Source organism: Dicentrarchus labrax, unplaced genomic scaffold (assembly GCF_905237075.1).
Source record: "Dicentrarchus labrax unplaced genomic scaffold, dlabrax2021, whole genome shotgun sequence".
In the NCBI taxonomy this organism is placed as follows: Eukaryota; Metazoa; Chordata; class Actinopteri; family Moronidae; genus Dicentrarchus; species Dicentrarchus labrax.
The window spans coordinates 4,165,246-4,193,215 of record NW_026136708.1 but is presented as its reverse complement, the minus strand read 5'-3'; the positions used below and the strand labels follow the sequence as shown (position 1 = coordinate 4,193,215).

Sequence of the window (27,970 nt, the reverse complement as noted above, 5' to 3'; positions counted from 1 at the left end):
TCTGTGAGAGGAGTAAGTCCCCTGTGTGAAAACATTACTGGAAGGCCTTTGGCGTCATCTGTGACCTGCTGCTTCTGTCTGGCCTGGATCACTGTGTGTGTCACTGCACGCTGGTTTAGTCTACATGTGGAGAAAGTGTGAGGACTAAGAGTGAGTGTGAGTGAATGTGCAATTCACTCAGGCAATGCTGTATTAAAAAAAAACAGTGATTAATATGTAATTCGGTCACAGAGATGATGTGACGTCAAGAACTACATGACAATTGGGAGGCACTTCCTTTTTCTCAGCAAAGTCACTCCCACAGAAAAGGACATATGCTCAAGTGCTTTGCCTTATTTTGTCAGGTAATGATTAATTTCCCACTCCAGATATAATAAAGACAAAAGCTCATTTTGCCACAAGGGATTCTGTTGACCTTAGAATCAAAGACATTAATCTAAAACATTTTTGGAGCATCTTTTTTGGACCGAACATCCTGGGAAACCAGTTTACTGGCAGCAAGCATAAGATGAGTTCAATTTAGTGTCATCAAGTTGAGTTTGACTTTATATCTGTAGTCTCTCATTACAAAAACATGTGTTAAAAAAGTTTAGAAAGCCTACTTAAATTTAAATAAAGAAATCAATAAACCCGGTCTCGCTTTCAAGTTGTCAAATACTGCCACTTGGTTAGTCGCCTTTAAAATATGACACTGTAGGCATCCCACTAGTGTCATTTCTGGACCCACCTGCTTTTGAATTTTGGCAAAGAGCGAGAGAGCCCGCATATAGAGGTGTAGGGAAGGCTCGAACAAACACCAAACTTGAACCCATGTATGTACCCAGTATCAGTATTTGACTAGCTGGGAGTGAGAATGTGTTGAATGTGTTATATTAGGTGGCAGGACAATGGTAACTGTACAATAATATGAACTATTCTAAAAAAGATAACAATTTATGTATGAAAGAAGCATAAGGGAGAAAAACACTTTGGTTTAGGATGACCGTAAAAATGTAATTTATTATGAGATAACTCCAGTTCATTACAGTTGGGTGTCATTTTTGTAGTTTTGGACAACATTTCTATTGGTTACGATGACATTATACTTACCAAAGTAAGAGCTGAGACCTGGGAACACGGCGACATATCCAAAGTAGTCTGACGGGGCCACTAGCACCAGCAGTCAGACAGGTTGTTAAGCCCTGCAGCGTACTTCAACGTCTGTAATAATCTGTCATTGCACATGATAAACTGTGTGCACACAAATACAGGAAGTACAGTAGGTCAAAGACGAACCAGCACCTTCAACACTAGGGTCACACAGTCGAGGGAGCCAGCCAAGCTAGCATTAGCGAGCTAACTATTTTACAAATAAAAAGGTAATTTCAGTTTTTTTTTTTTACTAAATATTGCAGCAGTGCTTTCAGTTTTCTTTCTGATAGTGATTCTGTGATAGTCTTGTTATAATGAAATAACACTTCTTTACGCCTCAGTCACTCATAATCATAATTTTTCCATTTCAGAGGTTTGCACTGATTAAAACGCTTGAATCCCAGAGATAGTACCAACCACTCAAAGCGCTTTTACACTACATGCCACATTCACCCATATTCATACAGTGATGCTGAAGACCATCACAAACAGAAACTCATTTACACACATTCATACACTGATCCGGAGCAATTTAGGGTTCAGGATCTTGCTCAAGGACACCTCGACATGCAATGGATGAAGCCGCTCTACTTCCAGAGTAACAGGCGTCTGGCTGGTTGATTGTTTTTCCTTTTGCTGTCAAAAGAATTACAGATTCTGCTGTAACCTTCAAGGACAGTTGAGTTTGGTGCTTTCCCACTGATAACTGTCTTACAGAACAAACCTTACAGTAGCTGCTAAGCTTATCACCTCGCAGGTTGTGGGCCCACAGAAGACAGTTTAGGTAATAATTTCATTGTTCATCTTTGTTTTTGTTTTTTTCCAAAAAGTCTGGGTAACTTTGTTTGTTAAAAACGTCCGACATCTGACCACTCATATATTTTGCCCCGTCAGACTTATATTGGTCAATTTTGCCACGATTTAATTTAACCAATGGGGATAGGCGAATAGCTGCACATCATACAGACAGCAGACAGGCCAAGCTATAGCCTGAAGCAAAATGCTTTCTAAACTAGTGCTAACATATGAGCTGTTTGGTCAAAGCCTGTTAGAACTGATTCAAAGAAGAAGAAATCCCACATTTTCTGATAAGTAATGATCAGCTGCCTGCAAGATAATAAATAATATAATCTCGGACTATGATGCAACATTCAGTGGTGTAGTGGAGCTTGGAGAAGTGAGTATACTAAGGCTACATTCACACTGCAGGCAAAAGAGGCCCAAACCCGATTTTTTAAATATATTTTTTCACAGCAGAAATCACTTCTGGTTTGGGCCACTTTAATATAACAATAATCATTATGATAAAGTAATAATACTTTTCTTCTTCTCTTGCCACAAATAAGTTTTCAAAAACAGAGGAGAGAGCGGTGAACCTGCTCAGCCAAACTTTGATGCTCACGTCCATTAGATCGCTCACCCAGTAACAATTGTTATGGTTAATGTGCAATACTCTGATCAATGTGCAGTACTCTGGTTTGCTCTGTCACTACTGCAATGTTTTAAGGATTCAGCTCTCAGCATTAACATTATCAGTACTCATTTGATAATGCACATTCAGACTCTTATTATATATTTATCCCCCCGGGGATCAATAAAGGTTTATTTGAGTAGAAATCATAGCTGCAGATCTGACTTTATAAATGTAATGGGACACCATTTGACATATTGATTTGCTTTTAGAAATGATATATCAGGAATAGATGATGAAAGCATCCTTTTTCAAACATGAAGTGACCAGGAAGTACCTATGTTCTTAAATATTGTTATTTTAGAACTTTAAGGTTTTTGCCCGTGATACACAGATGGATTACCTTTTTTGAAAGTGCCTGCCCTTTTCCAATCTCCAGTGACGCTTTTTACAGTTTGTTCTGTGTAACAAACCAAGCCAGTTTGGGGACACAAAACTTCTTGAGAATGTATTACACGTCAGTCTTCAGGGGCATGGGCAAGAAGGAGCTGCTTAACAAGAGACACAGGAAGACAGGTAGATCTGCAGAGAGCGGAATCATCCACAAAGGTTCAACACCAACCTCCATCTGCAAAGCTTCATCTCCCTGCTTCTCTACCTATCCTTCAGTATGGTAAGACAAGCCGATTTATTATGATAAAACAATAATACTTTTCCTTTTCTCCGGTATTTTCATTTTGCGATAAGAGATTGTCAATATAGATAAACAGGAATAGATTAATGACTGCAGGTAAAACTTCAATTAATAGCCGTCTCTGTCTCCTTCCATGAACGTCTGTCAATCCCAGTGATCACAACTGAATTTCTCCTGTGGGGATCAATAAAGGCTGATCTTATTTTCTCACAGGCACAAGAGGAAATTTATATCCAATACTACAACATGCAGAGGATACATGTTTATCATTTTAACTTGGTATTTTCTCATTAAGGTGCATGTAACTGAAAAAAGGTTCAAAAGTGATAAAAAATTGTCTCAAATAAGAGGTTTTAAAAACAACCATCTACTTTGCATGTAAAGGAGATATCTTTAACATGACAATTGCACAAACCGGTTTTTAAGTGCGCCTGTAACCCCTCAGGATGGAAAGAAAAGTTCACTGTGACAGAATGTCGTCTTGGTGGATTTTTTCTTTAATTGATGGCCAGACGAGAAATTCAGGTGTGATCACTGGGACTGACAGGTGTATGAATGTACATGCAATGTATGTATGCACCCTTCTAAGCACTGTGTCTTTCCAGCGGCACCCGAGAACAACACATGGAAGTCGTATAACTTGTCAACAAAATTTAAAATGTGTTCACTGGATGAAAATAGTAAAATATAAAAAATATGTCAAATTAATAACGGTCACATGTTACAATAAGGGACACAACGTTTTGAGTAGTTACCAGAGAACAAATGAGGAACAGACTGCTAGTGAACCATTAGTTAATGAGTAACTCCTAATCAAATTTTATGACGTAGCTAATGATTAGTTAATTAAAAAGTGAGTGCGGAGCGATTCAGAAATAACAAAAGCAGTTCAATTCCATAATCGAGTTGTTCTTGATTTGTTCCACACTTGTTACTAAATTAAAGCAACAGTAGGTAATGTTTATATAAATTACTTTTTGTTATTATTGCTGAAATGTTCACTGTGTTCTGACACTAGTACATGAAACAGAGAATCTGTGAAATAAATCTGGTTCTTCTGGCTCCCCCTAGAAAACAACCAATCAGAGCAGAGAAAGACAGATAGACACTTTTAGTTGCAAGCTTGAGAGTTGATTGTCTCCGATTGTTGAGTGGCTCATTCCCAGGATCCCAAAGCATCTGTATTTGCTGGCCTGGGAATGAGACCATCATCAACCGTCTTTCGTGGATGTGATTGGTTGTTTTTTAATTCAGGCCCGGTGGATTCTTACATACCATTAGCAGCACTAGAACGAGCCAGAGGAACCAGTTTTTTTCACAGATGAACTGTTTCATGCACTACTGTCAGGATATAGCTTCAGCAAATATGAGAAAAAGTAAAATTTTATAAAAATGACATTGGCTGCTTACTATCAAATTTGATAAGGAGTTACTAATCATAATTTATTTTTCAGTAGCTGTTAGTTACTCATCAATCCCCTGGCACTCAAAATTTTATTCCCTTATTGTGGGGGAACGTGATTCTGGATGAATCCAATCCCATGACAAATGCCATGATTGTTATGTTAAACAGAGGAACCCACAAGCAGAACACACTCTCGGTTGAGTATGATAACCAAAACAAGGCTTTATTTTAAAACTTGTTGGTGGCTGAAGAGATGGTGTGGTGAAGCTCCGGCAGGCAGTGGTGAGAGGATAATGGCTGATTTCCTACACTACAGTTGTTACTGTGTAGCTATCATGCAGAGGACGAGACTGCGGTACTCACCACTCTCCTGCTACTATAGTTAACATCACAACAACAGCAGGTCTTGACAAACTCGTAAGCTGAGTGTCTGTGGGCAGTTAACGTTACCTGACACACAGATCCTAGCTGCAATAACAAGTTAGTGTTGTGTGGCTCGGCCTGATCCACTTTTTTTGTTTTTCCATTTACAGAGCCAGGGCTGTGTCCAAATATTTTCAGTGCACACATGGGAAGAGATTTTCTCAAAATTTGAAAAAAAAAATTATTGGATCACATTACCTAGAATTGCTTTAAGAGGACAACGTTTAGCTCACGACTTCCAGTATTGTACTTTTAATCAGACCTGAAACAATTACCGTCCCTTGCCAATTCCAGCGTACCTTGAATTTTGGTGAGTTACAGTGAAAAGCACTTCCAACTTGCCATAACAAATATGTTATCATTCTCAATGTTCTTTGTATGCATGACAAGCAAACCCATTGAGTGTGACCTCTTGTATTTTTAGCTGTAAGGGTCCACCTTGTCAGCTGTTGGCTTTCCTAAGTGGCCTTGAGCCTTTATCCGAATGTGTGTGCCAGCTCTTATTAAACAAAAAGTGACAATAATTTTTCAGTGCTTGTTAGCCAACATATTCAAGGCCTTGGAAAATTGCTCCTTCCCTGATGAGGTACCTGATTCTCACAGTGTTACTAACATACAGTACTTGGATAGGGTTTTTATTAGCTGATGATTTGAGAGGAAAATGTGTCTTTGTCCACACATCCCCTTTGGCAACAACATTGTTTGTGTCACTATGGAGGTCATTTAATAGCTGTGGCAATGATATTATAATAAAATACACTACTAATATGCCAAGCCATAAATCCATTATGACAGTGGCTTGCTGCTGTGCCAGTTGTATTCTGTTCCATGTATAGAAGTTCTCCTGTGCTACTGCGGTGATTTAGTTCTTCCTACAACCAGAGACCATTGTTTCTAAAACCCCATAGACGTCAGCCATTGGCTGTTTTTAACGGGTGTCTTATGGGAGACCACAAGAACTCCATAATGCATTTACAACAAGACAAACCACAAAAAGAGTCATCATTGTTGCTCAAATTGCTCAGTGGAATAATCAGCAGTAAGTCTTGTGTTGATTTGTACTCAAAAGCCGACTCACCAAAGCGCAGGGTTTGGTTAATTGGCACAATGAGTCTTCTTATAAAACTTCCCGGAACACCACAGCTTTGGAAAGGACTGCTTGGTCTCTGGATCGGTATAAAATCGAAGCTGAACTCATTCCCAGGACCAATTTAAAAAATTTAAAATCTTCTTAAAGCTAGGTCTCTGATAAATAAATGGATACATGGAAGCACTTTTACTTCCTTGTTAATTTCTTTCTACAGCTGCAGTAGATAAACATATTTTTGTCATATTTGCTTAAACTTTATATCCCATATATTATATGTGCCAGATAATCTATGAAAAAATCATGTTCCCTTGGATCCTCCTATTGCTCCTAATGACATTTGAAAGAATCCGCTGGGCCTGAACGAAAACAACCAATCAGAGCCAAAAATGTACAAATGTCATCAGACATGTGTAGATAAAAACGGCTCATTTTAAGGGAACAAACAATAATTCCTATAATCAAGTGATAATACACTACTGAAAACATACCTATGAATATTATATTCCATTTCTGCCAAGAGATCCTCCTAAATGTTACACACTGGACCATTAATGAAGATTTAAAGTGTTTCAATTACTAAAGTTAGCAACCAGCAGGTAAACTTTAAACCCACAGTAAATGATTTTATTGCTCCTTGGGGCAGAAAAAACAAGTTGTGAACACAATACTGACATATTGTGTCCTTTTAAACTGATATGGTGAACCTGTCAGCAAAACAACTCATTGAGAGCAGTGAAAGTAAACCAAAGCAGTAAAGTTGAAGCTTGACAGCTAAACAATGAGCTGAAATTCACTATAAAGCTCTGTAAAGCTGAGGAGAGCTGCAGATTCAAGTGTTAATTCTCTGCTTCTTTACTACGAGCGACCCTTTTCACATTGTCACATCGTCTTCACATCGTCATTTGATGCATTTTTATTGTAAAAAAATCTTTTATAGCTGCTTTAAAGTGTTGGTCAAGGACTTAAAAAGGTTCGTATAGATGAAACAGCACCCAAAGACTATATTTAGTATGATATGGAAAGATGCCATAACATTTGTTCTGACTGGTCTAAAGTCTTGAAAATTGGTACTGACAAGTATCTAACACTACAACTTTTTTTTTATACATTTTGAGATAAATGGAATAATCACACTTGATCCATGGTCAAAATCAGGATATTTTTTTTTAAAAAGGAAAAACTCTAAAATTATGTTAATTAAATGTTTTCCATATGAAATGTGTGCATTTCGTTGACATTTAACTCATTATGACTTCAAATAGTTGTTTGTGTTCCTTGTAGTTTCTGAGATACAGCCAATTTCTTATCATACTGTGTTTAGTCTTTGGCCACATTTGACAAAATTTTCCCCCTAAAATGGTACAAAAGGCCCCAAATAAGCAATAAAATTGAGGGATTTTTTATTAGTTTCAGTACACACTGAGACGAATTCTGCTTACTCTAGGGCATTTTCTACCATTTTAGGAAAGAACAGTAGTTCCATGTGTCCAAGTAAATTCAAAGTTTCAGTTGGATTAATGCCTCTTCTCTTGTGTTTACTATATAAAAGTGGCTAAATTTACACACATGTATAGTTCTCCATGAGCCGTCACACACTAAACTTATGGCACGATGAGACAGCCTGAAGGAGGACGGGAACATTTTGCTAACTGGTTTCTTCAAGGCAATGGCAGTCGAGTGCACGATGTCAAAGGTTCATGTAAACATCTTAACCCGAATAAGACCTTGACTGGACTGTGGCCAGCTGCCTGGTCACTGCGTGCATGTGAATATAGTCCTGATCACTATAAGGAACAAAATAGCCACAGTAGAACTTTTTAATAAACTAGTTTTAAATTTTTCCTGCTGTTGTACTTTTTCCCATATTCTTTTTTAATGATTAATGGGATTTAGTGAACAGGCTAGTACTGAACAGTCAGTACCAGCGTGACATTAGCAGCAGCTGTGGTCTGTGCTCTCACTCTGACACGATGTCTGGGGAAGAAAAGAGAAAGAAAGGGAAAGGAAAAAGTAAGACAGGAGGTCCATGACGCTGCTGTAAACACCAGTTTTTAAGTTTAATCCTCTCTTAATTTTAAAATTTTCCACAGGGTGTGTTTTTCTTACTGACCTGACCAGATTAAAAACATGTGGGGAATCATTCTCAGTATTCATGGTTTAGTGTCATTTTCTGGGGTGCGGGCCTACAGTATGAGGTCTGAAACAAACCAGAGGAGAATTTTCAGCAACAGCACAATAATAGACGCCCTCACTGACTAGTCCACAGTTATGCAACAGAGAATAACTCCATCCAGAGGACAGTTTAGAGTTTTTACCTTCAGTTGCCTTGCACATTTTAAATCCTCATAAAATCTGGCCCTGTCAAATAACATCACCTCATGGTTTACATTGCTGGACTCCAGCCTTGATTGTGCTGCATAATTCAGGCAGAAGAAGAGAGCGCAAGTCCAGGTTCAGGAAGGGGCTGAAAATTTGCTGACCATTTTTTTTCCTGCTTATTTTTTAAGTACGGAATCACTGCACAGTGTGTTCAGACACAAAACTTGATAAAGTTCCCTCCCAGTGTCCCTTCCAGTGGACAAAATGTGGTAAAGATCCCTCTAAAGTGCTAATTCTAACTCTCACAAAGCTGTTTTTAACTATAAATGCACCACAACTACTGTTTTCCATACATGCCGGTGAAACGGGACGCTAGGGCAGGAGTGTGTCCAGAGGGGCGGCCTAGGGTGGTCACACCTCACATGTAATTAGCCACCCCAAGTGCCCCCCCATTATCCTAACCTCTTCCACTGTCTTTCAGAGGCTGTAGTGGGTTCTTTTTTAAAGCTCGGGCGAAGATACTGCTATCATCTGAAACTAGATGAACTAATCCATCCATTGGTACCATGTCATGCTAACATGTTGGGAAGGGGGCTAAATAATGCTCCAAAGTTAGTCTAAAATGGGGAAACACCCCTATGCCAGGGCTGCTTTTTTGGCTGGAAATTTTGTAGGTGGCACTATTGAGCCATTTTGCCACACCCACTGGCAAGACCAATATTTTATATAATAATAATAATATAATAATATATATAATAAACTCACAAATAACAATTAAACAAACAATAACCATCTTAATATCAGGACATAATATTTGGAATGAAAATCTGGAATTTTATCTAAAATGTTTATTTGTGGAGTGGTAATTAGTCCTCAACCAAGGCCTATAATTCATTTATATGCATTCCATCATTTTGGCAGAGAATGAACATAAACGATTTCAGGAACTGGTCCAGCCCACAGAAAGTTATGATCCTGCTGATGGTTGGTAGCCTCCCAGTTTCTCCAGAGTAGCTGTAATTAATCATGTTATGTTCCTAGGACCAAGGATGAACATAAATGGTATCAAACAGAAGATGCTCTTCATGGATGCTAGATTGTATTATGATACACAAAAATATAATATAATATAATATAATATAATATAATATAATATAATATAATATCACATAAACATACACAGTGGATGCACGGATGACGCTCTGGCAGTTATTTATTGACAGTTAAAATCTGCATGCACACCCAAGACCATAAAAGGGAATGGTCGTCCCTTGTCTTTACTTTGAGTTTTACACACATTATATGTACAGTATATACATAAAATACTCAAGGTCCGCTGTCTTCCTCAGCAAGTGGAGCTGGTTCAGTGGCCATGTCACATACACAATACTTTGTTTTGTTAAACAAAACAAGCAAATACTCCAATATGAAGAATGTCAGACAGACACACACACACACACACACACACACACACACACACACACACACACACACACACACACACACACACACATATAGACACTGTCTAACTCCTGCTGTGTTGTGCAGTAGCTGGTATTTCCTTAGTAATCCTCCAGCTGTTTTCTTTGTAAGGATCAGTCAGCTGTCTGCCCGTCTCTCTTTGGGAAGATCCTCCTCTAAAAAGTCTGCCACAGTGAGAATCCCATGCATGTAGTCCTAAAAAAAGTTTTTTTTTGCTATTCTTGTGCACAGAAGCTAACCAAATGCTGAGATATAGGGCTTCTGTGTATGTTTTCATTTAGTTGCATTATATGCCTTAAAATCAAGATAGCCTCCCAACCCCCATGAAGCTCTGGCGATCCCTTGTCCCCCACAAGGGATCGCCTCCAGGTTGGGAACCACTGTGCTGTGTTGCTTCTTTTTGGATCACTGTACAGATCAGATACCAATAAAATGTCAAAAAATCTGCACAGACCCAGTTTTGTTACAACATTTACAGTGTCACAACAACAGGTGGCTTGACTTAGACGAGTATTTTCAAACTTCTAAACAAGAAAAGATGAACTGCATGTGTGCTGACAACTTCTGGAAGGTCTTCATGGTTATATTTCAAGACACTGTCCATTGTCTGGAGAGAGGCGTCTGTTTATTCAAATGAACAGACAACTGGAAGAGTTTTTGTGATGCCTGCCAGTTTGTTGAACTTGAGCTTTTGTCCTTATAAATGATAATACTTTTATGGTCATCTGGGGAAATGTCTGCTCTGTACTACATTCTCATCCAGTAATAGAGGGGTTAATGTTGTATCATATTTTACATCTTGCTTCTATTTTGGGCTGTAAATTAATCTGTTCTGTTATATCCAAAACTTCAGAACAGAAGTGACTAGCATTCATAAGTGAATGAAAACTGTGTTCCTGATAAAGGAGAGGAGCTCAGAGAGCACCAGAGTTGTGGGTTTGACATGACTGAACTGATGGAATGTGAGATGTTAGAGAACTGTTCTTTTTACTTAGCCACAGTCTGTATTTGTTAATGCTGTCTGGCTCTAATTTGAGACTGATTATTTGAAGACAAGCTTTTATTCAATTCAAAAAGAGAAATATTTTAATGGCATGAATATGTAGCCTGTGGTGGTAGAAAAGGTCACATTCTTTATTGAAGTAAAAGTACCAATACAACAGTGATAACTTTGTCATGGCTCTGCTCCCCTCCTGCTCCCTTTGCTCCTCCCCCTTCCCTGTGTGCCTGAGGGTGCGGCCTCCATTCTCCTCACCTGCTGCCTGCTGTCTCACCTGCTCTCAATCATTCATCATGCTCCAGTCTTCAAGAACCCCGGTCTTCCTCCCATTCTTCGCCAGATTGTTTCAGCCTATGTGGTGGTAACTCTCGTGGCTCCCTTCAGTATTTAGTTAAGCGATTCAAGCTCTCTTGTGCTTTCCCTGTGCCTGTCCCCTTGTCTAACCGTTTCTCTCCCGTGCCCCAGGGTCCCTTGTGCTGTTTGGCTTCCTGTGTCCGCTCTCCTGTGCCTCTGTGTCTCCGGTCTCTTCGCCATCTCACCCACCCGTTCCTGCTCTGGCGCCCTCATCCCCCTGTGTGTGTGCGTGTGCGTGGAATAAAACCCCCTTTAAACCTTCCATACTGTCTGGGTGTCTGCTCCTGGGTCCAGTCCCAACACCAGCCCTGTCAGACTTCTCTATTACTGTACAAGTAAAAGTCCTGCATTGCAAATGCTACTCAAGTAAAAATACAGCAAAACCCACTTAAGGTATCAAAGTAAAAGTTGTGAAAAACAGTGACTGGCTACAGCAATAAATGATTCTATCTGACATTATTAACAGGGCCAGCCCAAGCCTTTATGGGGTCCTTCTTTAGGGGGGCCCCCCCATCGCCTCTGTGTCACTACTATTATTGACTAGTCAGTGCTTGATCATTTGCACCTAAATCTAACACACACATTATCAGTTTTATTAAACATTATTGTAAACAATGAATTGCTTTTTGCTAAATTTGCAACGAAACAACAATCAGTTACAACTAAAATAGAACCTCCATCAGTAAAGTTTCCTTCTTATGCAAAAAAAGAAATCCAAATGTAAAAAACTGACAATATTAAATTAAAATTAAAGAATGAAAGAATGAACGGAGGAACCTGTGTAACAAAAATGGTTCGATATAAGAATAAAATATAGAACGAATATAAAAATATAAAAAAATACACCACTGATTTTTACACTGACTTAATTTTGTACTGTGAAAACAAAATACCTAGTAAAAACTACTTAATCAAGAATGTTTTTCGGGGGGGCCCTGATAGCTCACCTGAGCTGGCACCTCATACCACCGATGCCAAATCCTTGCTGCAGCAGCCATGGGTTCGAAGCCAACCTGTGGCCCCTTGCTGCATGTTATTCCCCCTCTGGTGAGTACAGCAGGCCGAACATATATAAAGGAAAACAAACAGTAACTCAATAACTCAGCCCAGTCCCCGTCTTAAAGATTACATCACAGATTGCTGGACACTATGGCAACTGCGACTAAAAACAAACAACCACACTTTTTCCCCACTTGTTTCCTCAAGTGTTGGTCTTAATTGTTCAAGAACTCCCTCAGCCCAACGTCCCCACCAAACACTTCCTGGTTTCTCCTCCACCGCCATCAATCTCTCTTCATTTGTTTTTAAACATTCCTCCCCTCTGTGACTCACAGCACTGGGTTGCAGTTCAACATCTCTCTCCCTTACAGATGTCTGCCTAACACTTGTAGCTTCAGCATATGGGAATCAGCAGAAACTCTCCTGAAACTGGGCCCGTATCCCCTCGATGTGAACCAAGAGGCCTGAAACCAGATGTCGAGCTTCCGTTACACTCTGTCCTATCTCAGCATTGTGCCCTTCGGCTGAGCCAACAAACACAATACTTAAAACCCTGAAGCCTGATTTGCTGCTGATGACAGAAATGAGTGATTGTTATGGAAAATGTTAAGCTCCCCAATTCACATAACTTTTTTTTTTTACATGAAATCTGCAAACCACAAGCAAACAAGTCAACTTTCCACAGCTGAGTATCAACAGTGTTTTCAAAAAGGATAAACTTTGTTAAGCCTAATTGGCAGGGTGGATCCAGAACATGCTTCTTGAATGTGGCTGTTGAAAGTGGATGGATAAAAGCTGTAGTCCGTCTGTTAGACTCATAATATAATCAAATTCTGCTCAGTTGGAAAGGAGAGAGTCACGAGTATGTTTGGAAGATGTTTTACCCCAGAATTTTGCAACAGCTGTGCTTTCCAGACTGCAATTGCACGCGTTCTTTTATCTCTCTGCTACTAGGGAATCAATAGAAATAGACGGGAAACCACGGGAATAAATACCACTGCAGCTTGAGATACTCAGATAATTACACGAAACACTATATCTAGACATTACTATGTCTATATATTTATGTACTGGGTGAAATGAAAACAAAAGATAATCAAACTGAAGCAGGGAATTCTGGGAGACTTTACCATCATAATGTCAGAAAGTGGTTGCCATTGAAATCATTACAGCTTTTTTGTTGTTGTTTGCAAAGCAGTGGCTACAAACACTAGCTGAAACTTCCTGACACTGAAATATACATACTGATTCAAGTTATGTAATGTTCATTAAAGCCAAGAATATATTGCAAAGCATGTCTGAGGGGATGTGTGCTCTCCTCTGCACATGGTATAAAAGAAAAGTTTAGAGAACTCATAATTGAAGGCAACTGGCTTCATTCATTTTTTGAGTTTTAAGTCAAACTCATTTTTTTTAAATAAACAAACAAACAAAACGTTTTGACAACCTATAATCTTTATTGATTTAATTTACTTATTTTACTTTTGACTCTTTGAGTTTTGGAAACAAAACAAATACATTTTTATTATAAATCAGTGAGCTGTGAACCACATTCATTCATTTGGTAGTTGAAAATGAAATAGTTGCAACTGGAAATATTAAATTATTAACTGTTTTTCATTTCAATGACTTTTCTGAACATTTTTTTAAATACAGATTTTTTTGTTTCTAAAACTAAAAAAGTGTTTCAAAGGAGAAAAGTAAATTGTCATTAATTATTATTAGTTTAATTCAAAATTTAAGAATTTGATTTAAAACTTGTAAAGCACTTCACTAACTTGAGAGATTTCCCCTCGAGTTTTCTTAATGTTTGAGAAATGTCATTAGTAAGAGTGAAATATCTTGACTTTTATATTTCAGTGACATCTAAAATGTAACTTTTAGTAGTTTGATAAATATAAAGTCTTTGACTCAAAATCTGAATTCCACCAAAATTCTCTTGCTGGCTAAAAAAATAACTGCTGTTCTCAGTCCTGTAGCTACAACCCTGAATATGAGATCTGAGCAGCAAAAAATATTAAAAACTGACTAAAAGTCACAAAACCTAGCATATCCTTCTTATCGTGTACAACTCTGAACAATTTCACTTTCAGTAATAAGATGCTAACGGGTTAACGGAACAAAAGGAGAAAAATAATTTGTAATATCTCTAGATCTTTTTTAATATTTATAAGAAACAAAATTATCAACATGATGAGTATGAACAAGAATGTGTTTGGGTGTTTAATGTTAAAAGAAATAGCAGGCACAACTCAAAGCAGAGATGGATAATGAACAGAAATAATGAATATGACGTGTCAGATCCACTTTTAAAGATCTTATTTTCAGATAATGAAGCTGTTGCAATGGCTGGGTGTTACAGACTTTACATGCTTCAAAGTTGAAATCAGTTACTTAGAAAACTCTCGTATAAGATGTGTTACAATTGTTCCATCATGTAGACATGCAATAATTAGATAAAGTTGACGTTTAAGAGCCCAATCTTTGTTTACTGAAGGACAGAGAAATCTATAAGGAATGGAATCTAAAATGATGAAACCTTAGAAGAAAGGCAAATAGTTTTGCCTCCAAGGCTGATCCCCCTGCACAGAACAATGACTTGCACAAAACATTCTTGGCACTAGTAGAAATCCTCAGGTTGAATAAAATATCAGTTGCTTTTGACAGCAGGGTGGGCTTGGAAATGACCCTAAATCCACAGTTGTTTGGTTTCACAATTCTTCAGAGAGGGAAAAGAGGAATCTGATCTGGAGCAGGATGTGTGAGGTCTTATGTGTTATTTTTAACAAAAAGTTTGCTGAGAAAGTTTTTTCATGCAATGAAAGAGAGAGTATTATTGGAATGAAAAGGAATTGATATTAGCATTGACAGACTTAACTGGAAACAACTTACAACTCACATTGCTGTGTGATAAGAGAAAAGATCTCCCTTAAACACATCACCAACTCCCCCACTGGTCCCTGCATTCACACCCACCCACCCCACACCACACACACACACACACACACACACACACACACACAAATATACACACACATTCTCTCATTTCCTGGCATGGAAGACCAGCTGGGGTGTCAGACGAGGGCGTTCTTGCATGACTAGCACGCTCTCATCTGCTATTGCTTACTTCTCACCATCTCCATGTCATGACCCTGGCACACAGCACAACACTGGCTCGGCAACTCGCTGCGTGGCTCACTGTAGATGTTTCCCAGTCTGGATCACCTTGGCCTGCATTTGTCCCATGATTTTATTTTCCTGATTTTCTCTGTTTTCCACACACACACACACACACACACACACACACACACACACACACACACACACACACACACACACACACTCACCTTCTGTCACGTCTGTTTCTCATTTAAGACATTAGCTGTCTTGGTAGGCCTACTCCTCTGACTATTGTATATGCCACTACTTTGTGACTTGGTAACTTGAGTGCTGTTTTTTTTTAGCTATATTTGTTCACATTTTGACAAAAAGGCACCATTGAAAGCATGCCGAATTAGCTTTTTGCTGTTCCTGTTCTCATTTGGTCCTTCTAGGTGTAAAAATTCAAGAATATAACCATTTTCATTTCTGTCTGATCTCCACACAGACACATGTTGTTAGCAGTTAGCTCACAGTTTTTCTCTGAGCTGAACCAGCTGGGTTTAACCCCAGGAGGGCCGAGCTTCCCTGTTGTGGCTTTCAGTATGATGAGGTCATTTGTTTTATCATCAGGCTATCACGCAAGAAATGTTTTCACAATTGGTATAATGGGATGTTTCGACCAATGGGATTGTTCAAGAACGCTGTAGTTGGTTTTTATTCCCCTGGTTGCTATGTCAACCCCTGATGTATCTGGGTGAATTCAGAGTTTGTTTGTGCAGTTACGACTTAAAAAAAATCCTCTTAAACAAAATAAACAAGTGTTAATAATTACAACAACCACAAGCATTTTACAAATTTGAAAAGTTACTTTTAAAGTGACACTCCACCTAAAATCTATCATATTTAGGTGAAAACGTCAGCCTTTGGAACACAGTAAGGATACATTGTATCAGCAAAAGCACATTTTGCTGTTGATGTTTTGACATTTTAAAGCATTATTACTAGGTGTTGTTGGCCACTTGGGGACAGCACAACAAGCTGTAAACACATCATCAACATATTATCATTGTTTAAAGCTGATTTAGCAAATGTGCTTCACTATTACAAGCTAGTTGGTAACATAAGCTCTGTCAGAAATCGCTACCTTGTACCACTCATTTACTAATAACTCATGATCATTTTACTGACAGGCCCACATTTTTCTGTCTGTTTGGTGCCGTGTACTGTCAGGCACTGTTCACATTACAGTGGTTTTGCTCAAAAAGGAAAAGTTTTTCCTTCTCTTTTATATCAACACATTGTGAAAACAATCCTCCTGTCCTCCTGCAAAATGATTGAAAATGTTGTAGTGTGCATGCCAGGTCAGTAGGTGGCAGTGTAACTTTGTTCTTGACTTTGTTATGTCCTATCCAAAAATGTCCACACAGAAGTGAATTGAGTATTTGGTGGTTGTAAATAAAGTGTCTCTGCTGATCACAGTAATGCTGCAGCAACTGTACACTTTGCTGGAAGAGCATTAATTATCTCAACAGAACCTGCAGCACAAACACCGCTCGATGGTCCACCGTTGTTGTTCTTCTTTTGAAGCAATCGACTGATAACGTAATAGTCATTCATGAGATGGGGCCGTGTCATCGCTGTTTTCACAGTGAAAGCGTTTTTTGCAGTTTACATCGTGACAGTTACGGTGGTGTTCTCAAAAGTTTGAATTTTTAGCCTGCAAAACGACGTCGACATGTGAATGTAAGGCCACACGGCAACAAAGGGTTACCGTTTCATGCAGAGACCTTTGACGTGTAGACAAGGCCTCAGTGTTTTCTTTGGCTGAAAAATGCTGCCTGCACCATCTGAAAAAGATGCAGATGAGAGGAAACAAAAATAGTTTTAGGTCATAACACTAAAACAATTAGGTAAAAGATGCGAAAAAGCTCTGTAGAGTTGTGGGAACCTGCAAAATTGGGTAACAATTATGAACACAAAAATATTGATTATTGATATTTATTTTTAGGTATATACACAGAAGCATTGGACAGTCTGCATAACATTTTTAGTGGCACGGTTTCAGCAGGTCTTCATGGTCTTCAGCACTGTCCTGAGTGTTTAATTTACTGTTACAGTGAATACATTTCTGATGCAATCAGAGGGAGGTTCAGCCAGAGTTAAAGCAGGGAAACTCCTCTGTTTGTGCTCCCATAATGTAATCCAGCATTGCGCCCTTTAAGTGTCTCTGGACAATCCTGGCAGATCCATTTTCAACTTTTTATCCCTCTTTAAACAAGTTGTGGAAACAATCTGTAAATCACAATGGCTGAAAACAGCATTTAATCTCTGTCATGTGCATTGAGTACAATAGTAAATCTTAACTCAGCCTTGTTTCAGCATTTAGGAATGTGTCCAAATCATTTTTCACAATGGGCTGAAAAACTTGAGGCTGAGATTGTTTGACTTTTAAAATTGATTTTTGCTGGCTATGTCTCTATCCCACTAAAACATCTAAATTTCATAATGTCTCCTAATAACTTAGCGGAACATAAGAATGCTGGCAGTTTTGTACACTTTCTGTGTAGACCCTACATTTGGACTATAAATCCTATTGGAAAGTTACTTAGTTGGATGTTTAAAAATGTATCATACGTGCTTGAATTAAGAAATTAGGATTTAATGCTGGGGTACAACATATGTTCAAATTATCTTTGGCTAGATTTGGTGCATATGGGAATACTTGAGTACTAAATACACATTTAGTTATAACAAAACATATGAATGCATCATGAAGAGGATTAGGATAAAGATTTTTGCGACATTTTTATAATCTTTGTAAGACCAGTAAATGTTGTGTAATAGAGTGAAGATTTCCTGTGCTTTCTGTTGTTGCTCCGTTCAAATGGAAATGTCTGAAAATAGCAGCATATATGGCTGTTGCTAACGCAGAACTGTACATATGGAAAAATCTGTTTCACAGGCCACAAATAACTGACCTCAGCATACTATGTTTGTGCATATGTGTATGAGGTTTAATAATGGAAATCTGCTTGTGTGCAAAAACTTACAATGCCATCTTTGCAACTGCAACATTATAAACAAGCAGTGAAAAACAGCTGTTTTTTTACGGAAGCCCTTCATTTTAAAACAGGTAATTTTTTTAAAGTAAATTTTCTCAGTTTACATATGTATTTTCACCTGTGAAAATCGTTTTTGTAAGTTTAAATTAAAGTTTAGAACATTTTTCTTCACTTTCCTTTTAGGGCGTACAGGTTAAAAATAGATGTTCTTATTTTCACAGGTGGAAAATTATTATAAAAATATTTTAAACTCAGAATAGTTAGATAAAGGTTTGAGTCCCATGTGTCTTACATTGACTTCTGTTAAGTCAACTTGCTTCAGGTATTTAATGTATCTTAGGATTTTTTCCTAAACCTTACCAAGTAGTTTTGTTGCTTTATTTTGACAGTGTAATCGAACGTTGCATATTTATTTTTGCTAAATTGACCATAGAATGAGAATGAGTTGAAAGCGTGACACTGCAAGGGTGGACAGGTATGTGTAAATGCTTTGCCATGATTCAGGTTGCAGCAGTAGCAATTGTAAAGTGCATCCCGCAAAAAAACTGTTAGAGGCCCTACTAGTGCATTAAACCGGAATAGATCCCTCACTGGCTTCCCAGCAGTCAGTTGATAGCATTATAATGTCTTTAATTTTATAAATCATTGTTGTGTTTGTCTGTTAACAATTGTCTGCCCCAGGAATGTATCTACAAACAATTTAACATGTATTTTATTGTTGTAATGCGTCAAGATATATATAAAGTATATAAATCCTAATAAGTGTGTGATTACCTGTGCAAAATGTAATCACTTATTACATAATATGTAATGTAAACACACACAGTTCTATCAAACTCAACAAGTAAGGGTGTTGATAGCTTTTCATTATGTTATTCACATGTATTACATTACATGCAGTAATTAAGTTATGAGTTCATGGAAGAGTAAAAGAAAACAGTTGGTTCCACATGTGGTGAGTGAGAGAGTGTGTTTTGATTTGATGTGCTCACAGAGAGCAGCAAGATTATATAATCCACAATGATTTCCACGCTCATATCCTGTTGTTTCTTCAGTCTTCGGTCTCAAGTTTATTTTCTGTGTAAGCTCGTTAGTAATATTTCTTCTGCGGCAGGAGGAAGCTTGTGCATCAGAATAATTGTTCTCTTGTTCTTTTGGGCTTTTCTCCAAAACCCACTAACTGAGTGTTTATTGCAACAATTACAGAGGGAGGATGTGTCTTTAACAATGTAAAGACCTGAAGAATACAGTAACTCTTAAACTGCTGGCCAGGTGTAGAAAAAGGTTGTAGTTTGATGATTACTTAGCATTCTGGGGCGACCTGTAACATTTGTTCATTGAGATGTGGGGACCTCCCTGCAGTGGAATGCTGTTTGCACTGGTCAACATGTTTGCAAACAGCAGCAGTATACATTTAGCCAAAGGTTTGAAACAAATCCTCTAACACTTTATATGCTGAAATACAACAGTGTGTCTAAAGAGAACCCTTTCAGCTGCTTCCTTTATGGGTCTCAAGTATTTCTATCCAAACTTTCATGCTAAAAAAAAAAAAAACCCAGATGATGCTATCAGGGTTTTTTTCATTTATTATTTTAACAAAAGCCTGTGCTACAAACTGGGGTTGTTGAGTTTGAAAGATTTTGGGCATTTAACCTAATGCCACCCCTGCACAGGTCAGTGGCTCTATTGGGCCACCCCAGTCAAAAAGAGGAGACATCCCTCACAAAGTTTAAGAAGTACAATAATAAATTGTTGGAATACCCATTCAATTCATTTCTTTAGCACTTTCAAATCTGAGTAACCTATGTTTTCAGGTTGTGAAGACGATCACCAACAGGATCTATAATTAAATAATCCACAGCCAACCCTACAGCCAGTAGTGCCACACTGCAATCAAAAAACTGCCTTTTCAGTGACTTGATGACATTAATCAGTAATATTTTACATGAAAGGTTTTTAATGACCCCTGAATCTGTAATCCAACCATGAGAGAGTTAGCTATATGAATCCAATTGAATAAAAACACACATTTTTTTTTATTTTTTAGGGGAGATATCAGGAACCCAGTGTGTTTACTGTGCCTGGACAAATGCAAGGCAGACGCCTGTGAGGGGACTGTGCTGCAACAAATACACAGCAGACCAAAGCAGAAAATAAGAGTAGATAACTTTCCTTTACAGGAATGAAGCTTAATATTTGTATAATTGAACTGTTCTGTATCCCATAAGGGTGTAAGACTAAGGCATGACAAATGGCTTGCTCGCTCCCTGGCTCCATCAGAGAGGAAGAGCGCTGATGCCATGTATTGATTAGTTCCACATTTTTTTTTTATTTAGAGGATGAGGACATAGTGTACTTTTCAAACATGCCGTATGCAGATGGAAGGCCTGCAGATGAAAAATATATTTATGTTGTATAATCATTGCTATTGCTTTTGCCTCTCATATTTATTTTTAAAATTTAAGTTTGTGCACAATGTCTGCTCTCAGCCGAACGCAGCGGTCTCTTGAAATGCAGCCAATTACAACTCACGAAGAGTAATATTTGTAAAGAGCCTGTCGGATGAAACTCCGATCCAGAGTTTAGATTGTAGAAAGCTGTTGTGGTGGTGGACGTACTACACACACCCAGGAACCCTCGGTCCTGTGTGTAGGATTTAGTGGCATCTAGCGGTGTAGTTGCAGATTTCAACTCCCTCGCTTCACCCTCCCCAAGTAGAGACTAGGCCACGAAACATGCATAAAAAAACACAAACAGCCCTATCCAGTGCCAGAGTTTGGTTTCTCTCTTCGGGACAACTGTACAAACATGACAGTTCCCATATTCAGATGATTATACATTAATGAAATGAATATTATATTACATTTTTACTATCTAAAAAGGTCTAACTAGGTCTGTTACACACCGGACCTTTAAAAGTGCCCAAATGTGACAACAATGGATAAACCCTGTTCATATACCATTCCCCAAGTTACAGTTAATGCATGTACAACTCACATCACATTAGATATAATCAATCAATAATTCAAAATTACAATAATATAGACACTGATGAGCCACTATGTTGGGTGTATGTAGTAGTTTACTGTTATACAGGGCATCACAAGATGTCCCAAAAACTAGAAGCCTCATCCAGTGATCTGTGGTTGACTGCTACCATCTAGTGTTTACAATACAAAATGACATTTTGAGTGTCTGACTCATGCTCACTCTATCTGTTAAAGGTATTTATCTGCCTGAGCATTACATGGTCTATCCTGACAAACTAGCTTCTGGATCAACACAGTTTCCTGCTTTAATAAGATGTAAGGAGCATAATAATGCTTCCTTTTATCTAAGTCGAAGAGTCTTGCAGAAAATAGGTCTCTCAACAGTGTTTATCAATTCAATTCAACTCAATTTAATTTGTATAGCGCCAATTCCTAATAGAAGTTATCTCAGGATGCTTTTCGAATAGAGCAGGTCTAGACTTTAGCTACTCCTTATAACATTATTATTACTGATTATCATGACTCCAGTCCTCTGTTTAACCACCGTACAGTCCATATTTTAATCCTCCCCTTTAGTTTCATAGACTACCATTTAGCACGAGGCTATCCAAAAGCTGTAAGCAGCAGGCAATTGCACATTTTTGAGTGGTTGTGATTACATGGACTGTTGCAGATGCAGGCTACTTCTGCAACATCTGCAGGACAGGGGTGGATCTAGAGGGCTGGCCTGAGGTGGCAACTGCCACTACTAAAATGTTTGGGGTCAAATCTTGTCAAATATAAGACGTTTATTTAGATTGTTTTTCGAGTTGATGTGTTAAAAACATACATACAGAACATAACCAAAATCAGTTTAATGAGCTGTCATTGCCACAGATTTGGAAATAAAACAATGTATTTATTTCTAATGCTACCATTAGATATTTCTATTCAATCCTTTATTATTATGTGCCACAATAATATAATGTTCTCTATTTCAAAAGGCTTTGTGGGCTTTTCCAAGCAAATACTGATTGTTTGCAATTAAATCAGCATATATTTCTGCCAACCCTAGTGTCCATGCTACCCTCTGGACACCCAATGAATATTTATCTAGAACCACCCCTACTGTAGGAAGAACTTGGTGAAAAGGGAATTCTGCTGATCAATTACCATACCAATAGAGGAATGTATTCCTCCTAAAATGTCAAACTGCCATGTTTCTACATGGACAAAGCAAATCCCCTTGAAATACTGTAAATGTATTGAACTATTTTCCACCTCTGCCTCTGTGCTTTGGTAGGCTGATTGCAGATGCTTTTTATATATATTATATATTTTTTTTGGCACCCTGGGATTTGCACAGACGCCTGTAGACAAAGAAGCGCCATGCCTTGAACTCTCTCCCTCAGAAACATTAATCACACCCACACAGATTAACAGGAACTGTCACATGATAACTAAAAGATAAAAAAAAAACTAACAAAACAAGATGAGTGATGATCTTTTTTTTTGTTTTTTATATTGAGATGACTTTGTAGAAATTAAATTAATTAAAACACAGCATGCTGCCCTACTCAGAAACCCACGCTCACAATGAAACTGAGAAAACTTTGACTATCCAGCCAAATGCATTATATATAGAACAGCAGCTATGTGCCTATAGAGATATAGAATATGTATTCTTTTAGTAATTTTCATTGTTTAAAAATCATGACCAATTCTATGACCTATGACCCCGAAAAATGCAGATAGTGTACTCTTGATTATGGTTGTTGCTCCCTTTAAACTAATGCCAGTGCACTCCTTGTCCCGTCTAACAAGCTGGCTAGCTAGTGCTAGCACAGTGACAAACTATTAATACTATCTTTTATAAGCGACTTAGCGAATAATACAAGTATGAGTTCCCAGATGAGAACCTTGGATTGTCCTGAAACTGGCTGAAATACAGGATTTATTAACAAAGGCAGAGCGCAGTCCCTACACTTAATGCAGTTTGTCTTGGTTACTGCGATTTCTACAGCGAATTTCATCAAGACTGACTTTTGTCTGTGTTTGACTGACAATTTGTCACAAGATAAAACAGATTTTGTAGATTTAGTTACCTCAGTTTCACTTTGAAGAGCAGTAAGGTAGGACAATGATCCGCTGGCTGGATTGTACATGTCAGCACTCAATAAGTTGTATCATAATAGACCCATCATCCCCTTTCTGGTGTTATCCCTGGTTTGGGGTAAGTCTAATGAAGCTAACTGTGCCAAGTTAGCTTAAATGAACACATAGCTTGTACATAATGCTCACTCACGCGGTTCGCTTTGTTCTACTTTTTCCACAGGTGGCAGAAAACAAGTGACTGTTTGGCAAGTGACACGGGTTTCAAGTGGAAAGACAGTCCTGCGAGAGGAGAAGCAGCCATCAAGACAAGTTTGACATTTGTTTTACGAGGAGTCACGCGATAGAAAATGAGGTTTCGGTTACACAAAAAGAATCTGCTTGCGCTGCTGGGTGTTTCCTTCGCAGTTGTGACTCTCCTGTCTTCAACACGTGTGCTATTAGTTTCCGACAATGACACCAGTGGAATTGGTCATGTTCCATGTGTGAAGTTTAACTTCGGTTCCCTCCTACTATTGACTCAGTCAATTTACAGTGCCAATTACAAGCAGTGTGTTCAAAATGCAGATAGGTTTCCAGGGGAGCCTCAGCTGGTGCTGGTTGTGCAGGTCCACAACAGGCCTGAGTACCTCAGGCTGCTCATCAAGTCACTGGAGAAAGCTGCTGAGGTCCACAGCTTCCTCCTCATCTTTAGCCATGACTATTTTTCAGAGGAAATAAACGCCATTGTGCAAGGGATAACTTTCTGCAAAGTACTGCAGATTTATTTCCCTTTCAGCACTCAGCTGTATCCAGGAGAGTTTCCTGGGCAGGATCCACGAGACTGCCCTCGGGACATATCCAAGGCCGACGCTCTCAAAACAGGATGCCGCAACGCAGAACACCCGGACTCCTATGGACACTACAGGGAGGCCTTCATCACTCAAACCAAACACCACTGGTGGTGGAAGCTGCACTTTGTGTGGGAGCGAGTGCAGGCGATGCAGGGCTACACTGGCTTTGTACTCTTTCTGGAGGAGGACAACTACATCTTACCTGACTTCTTCCATTTCTATAAATTAATGATTGAGTTCAAAAAGAGCAGCTGCCCAGACTGTGACATGCTGGCTTTGGCTAACCACAATGGCCTGACTGATTTTAACACACTGACCAATAAGGTGTTGACCACTGGGTGGATGTCCACTAAACACAACATAGGCATGGCCATCTCCAGGGAGGTGTATTACAAACTGATGGGCTGCAACAACGAGTTCTGCACCTACGACGACTACAACTGGGACTGGACCCTGAGGTACCTCTCGGGAACCTGCATATCAAAGCCCCTCAAAGTGCTCGCGGCACAGGGCTCCAGGGTTCTCCACACAGGAGACTGTGGCCTTCACCAGAAGGAAAACTGCAGGCCCGAATGGGCCTCACAGAAGGTCGAGGAGGGCCTTCAAGCGGCCAAGGAGGGCCTCTTTCCGCCATCTCTTGTTCTTAGTGGTGCAGAGGCAGTGGAGCACAAGGCGCACATGAAGAACGGAGGATGGGGAGACGTTCGAGACCATATTCTGTGCATTAACTACGGCAAACGTCTTTGAACTATAACTTTTCTCTAAGTAATGTGGGTAAAATGTTCATTGGTATTCTGCAGATGTGCCATTCATACACAACTTTTCAGGGTTTCAGAGGTTGCGGTGTGTTGGGTTTTCTCTTTGAGGGTCTTCCTGCGAGGTCTTCCAAGAAGTAGGACCAAATCAAGTCCACGCATGTTGCATGCACACAGCGAGACTTGGACTTCTTTCTTAAATCTTTTATTTTCATTCACCAAAGCTGCAAAGTTGCCAAAGACTCTTGTTAATATTTGTGATATGTATAATCATGCTGGCTCAGTCACGCTGTTCAATTTCATGTGACCAGGTTTGTTTATCTCTGGGTGTCTTACAGGCCAAAACATTAGATTAGATTTATTGCACAGGGATGGGAAACAAGAGTAAACCATATCAGTGTGCATATTCACACACACACACACACACACACACACACACACACACACACACACACACACACACATTTTCACTTATATATTTACAAATATATTTCCTTAGCTGAGAACAGCACAGGATGTTAATTAAAAGGTTCAGTGGGTTGGTTTGTGGTGAATTCATGTCATACTTTCATGAACCATCTTGTTGCTATGTTTTAAAAAAAAATTTAATGGTACAGTTTCAAGTGCAACAACAAAAAAGGCACGTGTAATGTACTGTCTGTACATTACACGTGCCTTTTTTGTTGTTGCATAGGTTTATTGAAAATGTGTATGACAATCCGAAATATTTGGGAAGGTTGAGGTTTATACAGTAACTGTTTCTTTGAAGTTGATCTTTAATGTCAAAATGATATCATGTACATAATGGCATACGTGTTACTGAATGTAACCTTCAGCTTCTGTCTGCTATAACCAGGGGTCTTTATTTTTTCAGTTTTTGAGGTGAGGTCAACTGACACCACTTCAATCAGTCTCCTACTCCCTGCTGGATTGATCCCTGGTTGCAACAATGAGAGCTGGCCTGATACGGCATTTTCTTTTAGTTGTGATTGTGTATTTGCTTTCTGATTGGTGAAATGCGACCTTTTTGGAGTATTGTTCTGAGAGATTTCGTTTAGAATAAATTGTACTGAGATTTTATAAGAAGGAAAGACAGATGTGTTTCTTCTGGCATTATTTTTAATAGCTAGTGACACTTATTATTAAATAGTCAAACTATAGTTGAAGCTGCCTTTTTACAGTGTAAAGTAATGACCGCATGAACACATTATCAGCCTTAAAGCTGACCATAAGTGCGTTCCTTACTTTGTGCCTAAAGTTGTTTAAAAGAGATTTTTGAAGGAGCACTGATAACAGAATACTTCTATGCATGTGTCAGTGCTGGGGACTTGTAGTTCTCCTGATAGATATTTTTGTAGTGTCTGTATTCATGAGATTTTTGAGGGAAAATGGAATGTGAATGTTAATTTCACACAAATCTTCACCGTACAGTCAGGTAAAAGGATTGCCGCACTCGTAAGAGGTGACAACAGCTCCAGAAGAGTGGTTCAACCTCATGTTGGTGCACCTGAGCGTGCCTTATGGAGATTACTGCTCAAGAAATACAAAAAGAATGTGATAATGAAATCGATGATCTTCTATTTTATGTTGAAAAGTACAATCAGTTCTTAAGGGCCGTGGCAAAGGGGGCCTTATACACAAAGATGATTTGTGACAATGACATGTCACTCACATGTACGGGATGTTTGATGATTCCTCAGTTGGTGAGATGTACAGTTGCTGAGAATAAGACCAACTGTTTTTTTGCTTGTTTCTTTCTGATAATCACTTGAAATAGATGTTCACTGTTTACTCAATGTTTGCCAAATGGGGGAAAAAAATAAAAGGCTGAAATTGCATTGCTTGTCTCATCATGGATTAAAAAAATTACAGTTATACAGTTGATATGCAACTGTAAATTATTAGGGCGGTTTCCTGTAAATTATTGTATAACTTGACTCATATTCAGACAGTTTTCAGTGGGTACGTTTTCAGTTAATTGTGATAGAAACCTTGAGGTTTTAGGTCATTACACAGCAGGATAACTGAACACACAAAAATTAAAATCTGCCGCCCAGAGAGCGTACAAATTGGATATCTGTCAGCTTTTTCAGCCGTCCGTTATATCAGAAGTTCTTCCAGAGAAATTCTTTTAAAAGTCAGCAGCTGCTCATGAACTCAACACAAACTGATGTCAAGTAAATCTGAAAAGATTGTCTTGTGTTTTGCCTATAATTAATACCAAATGAGTTATTTCTATTATACACCCAGGGCAATCATGAGGAAATTGCAGGAGAGTAGAAAAAACCATTAGTCATGATAAGCTAGAACAAAACTGTCAACTTCTACTAATCTGAAATTATTGTTATTGACCAATAATTAAGGCAAATTAATATCTCCGGGAGAAAATATAAATACACAAATACTAGTTTTCTCATTGTTGAGTTTTTTATTATTATTAACCAAATACAAAATCATAAGATTTAAATTATACAAAAAACACAAATTTAGTATATAGGTCATACGCCAAGGACTGTAATCTTTACTATTTTATTATCTGCGGTAGTGGGTTACTGTAGGCAATGCTGCTAAACAATTAACAGATCATTTATTGTAAGTTTCCATGTATGTGATAAAGAACTCTGATCTGTCAGGTTGTTCGTTCACTGGATTTCTGTATGGTTCTGTGGTCACCCATTCATTTCACTGTGTATACTGCATTTATCCATCTCTCACACTCATTTATAACACATGGCTTATCAAATAGCACAGGTATTCTCCAACATTAGTGTCCTATTTAAGCCTGATACTGTCCCAGTAAATGACACCAGTCCCAGCATCTCACATTCT

General features: G+C 38.5%; 1 protein-coding gene across 1 annotated transcript; it reads left to right on the top strand.

Annotated features, from left to right (window-relative positions):
- The first annotated feature begins 3,076 nt into the window (after positions 1–3,076).
- LOC127368521 (alpha-1,6-mannosyl-glycoprotein 2-beta-N-acetylglucosaminyltransferase-like) lies at positions 3,077–26,979 on the top strand. The gene is made up of 2 exons (XM_051409433.1): positions 3,077–3,215; positions 23,777–26,979. Exon 2 carries the CDS (start codon positions 23,904–23,906, stop codon positions 25,131–25,133), a length of 1,230 nt encoding a protein of 409 aa, XP_051265393.1. The 5' UTR covers positions 3,077–3,215; positions 23,777–23,903; the 3' UTR covers positions 25,134–26,979.
- Positions 26,980–27,970: the final 991 nt, after the last annotated feature.

What these genes read in the sequence shown, in the direction of transcription:
- LOC127368521 (XM_051409433.1), top strand. Translation starts at nt 23,904, where the DNA reads ATGAGGTTTCGGTTACACAAAAAGAATCTGCTTGCGCTGCTGGGTGTT.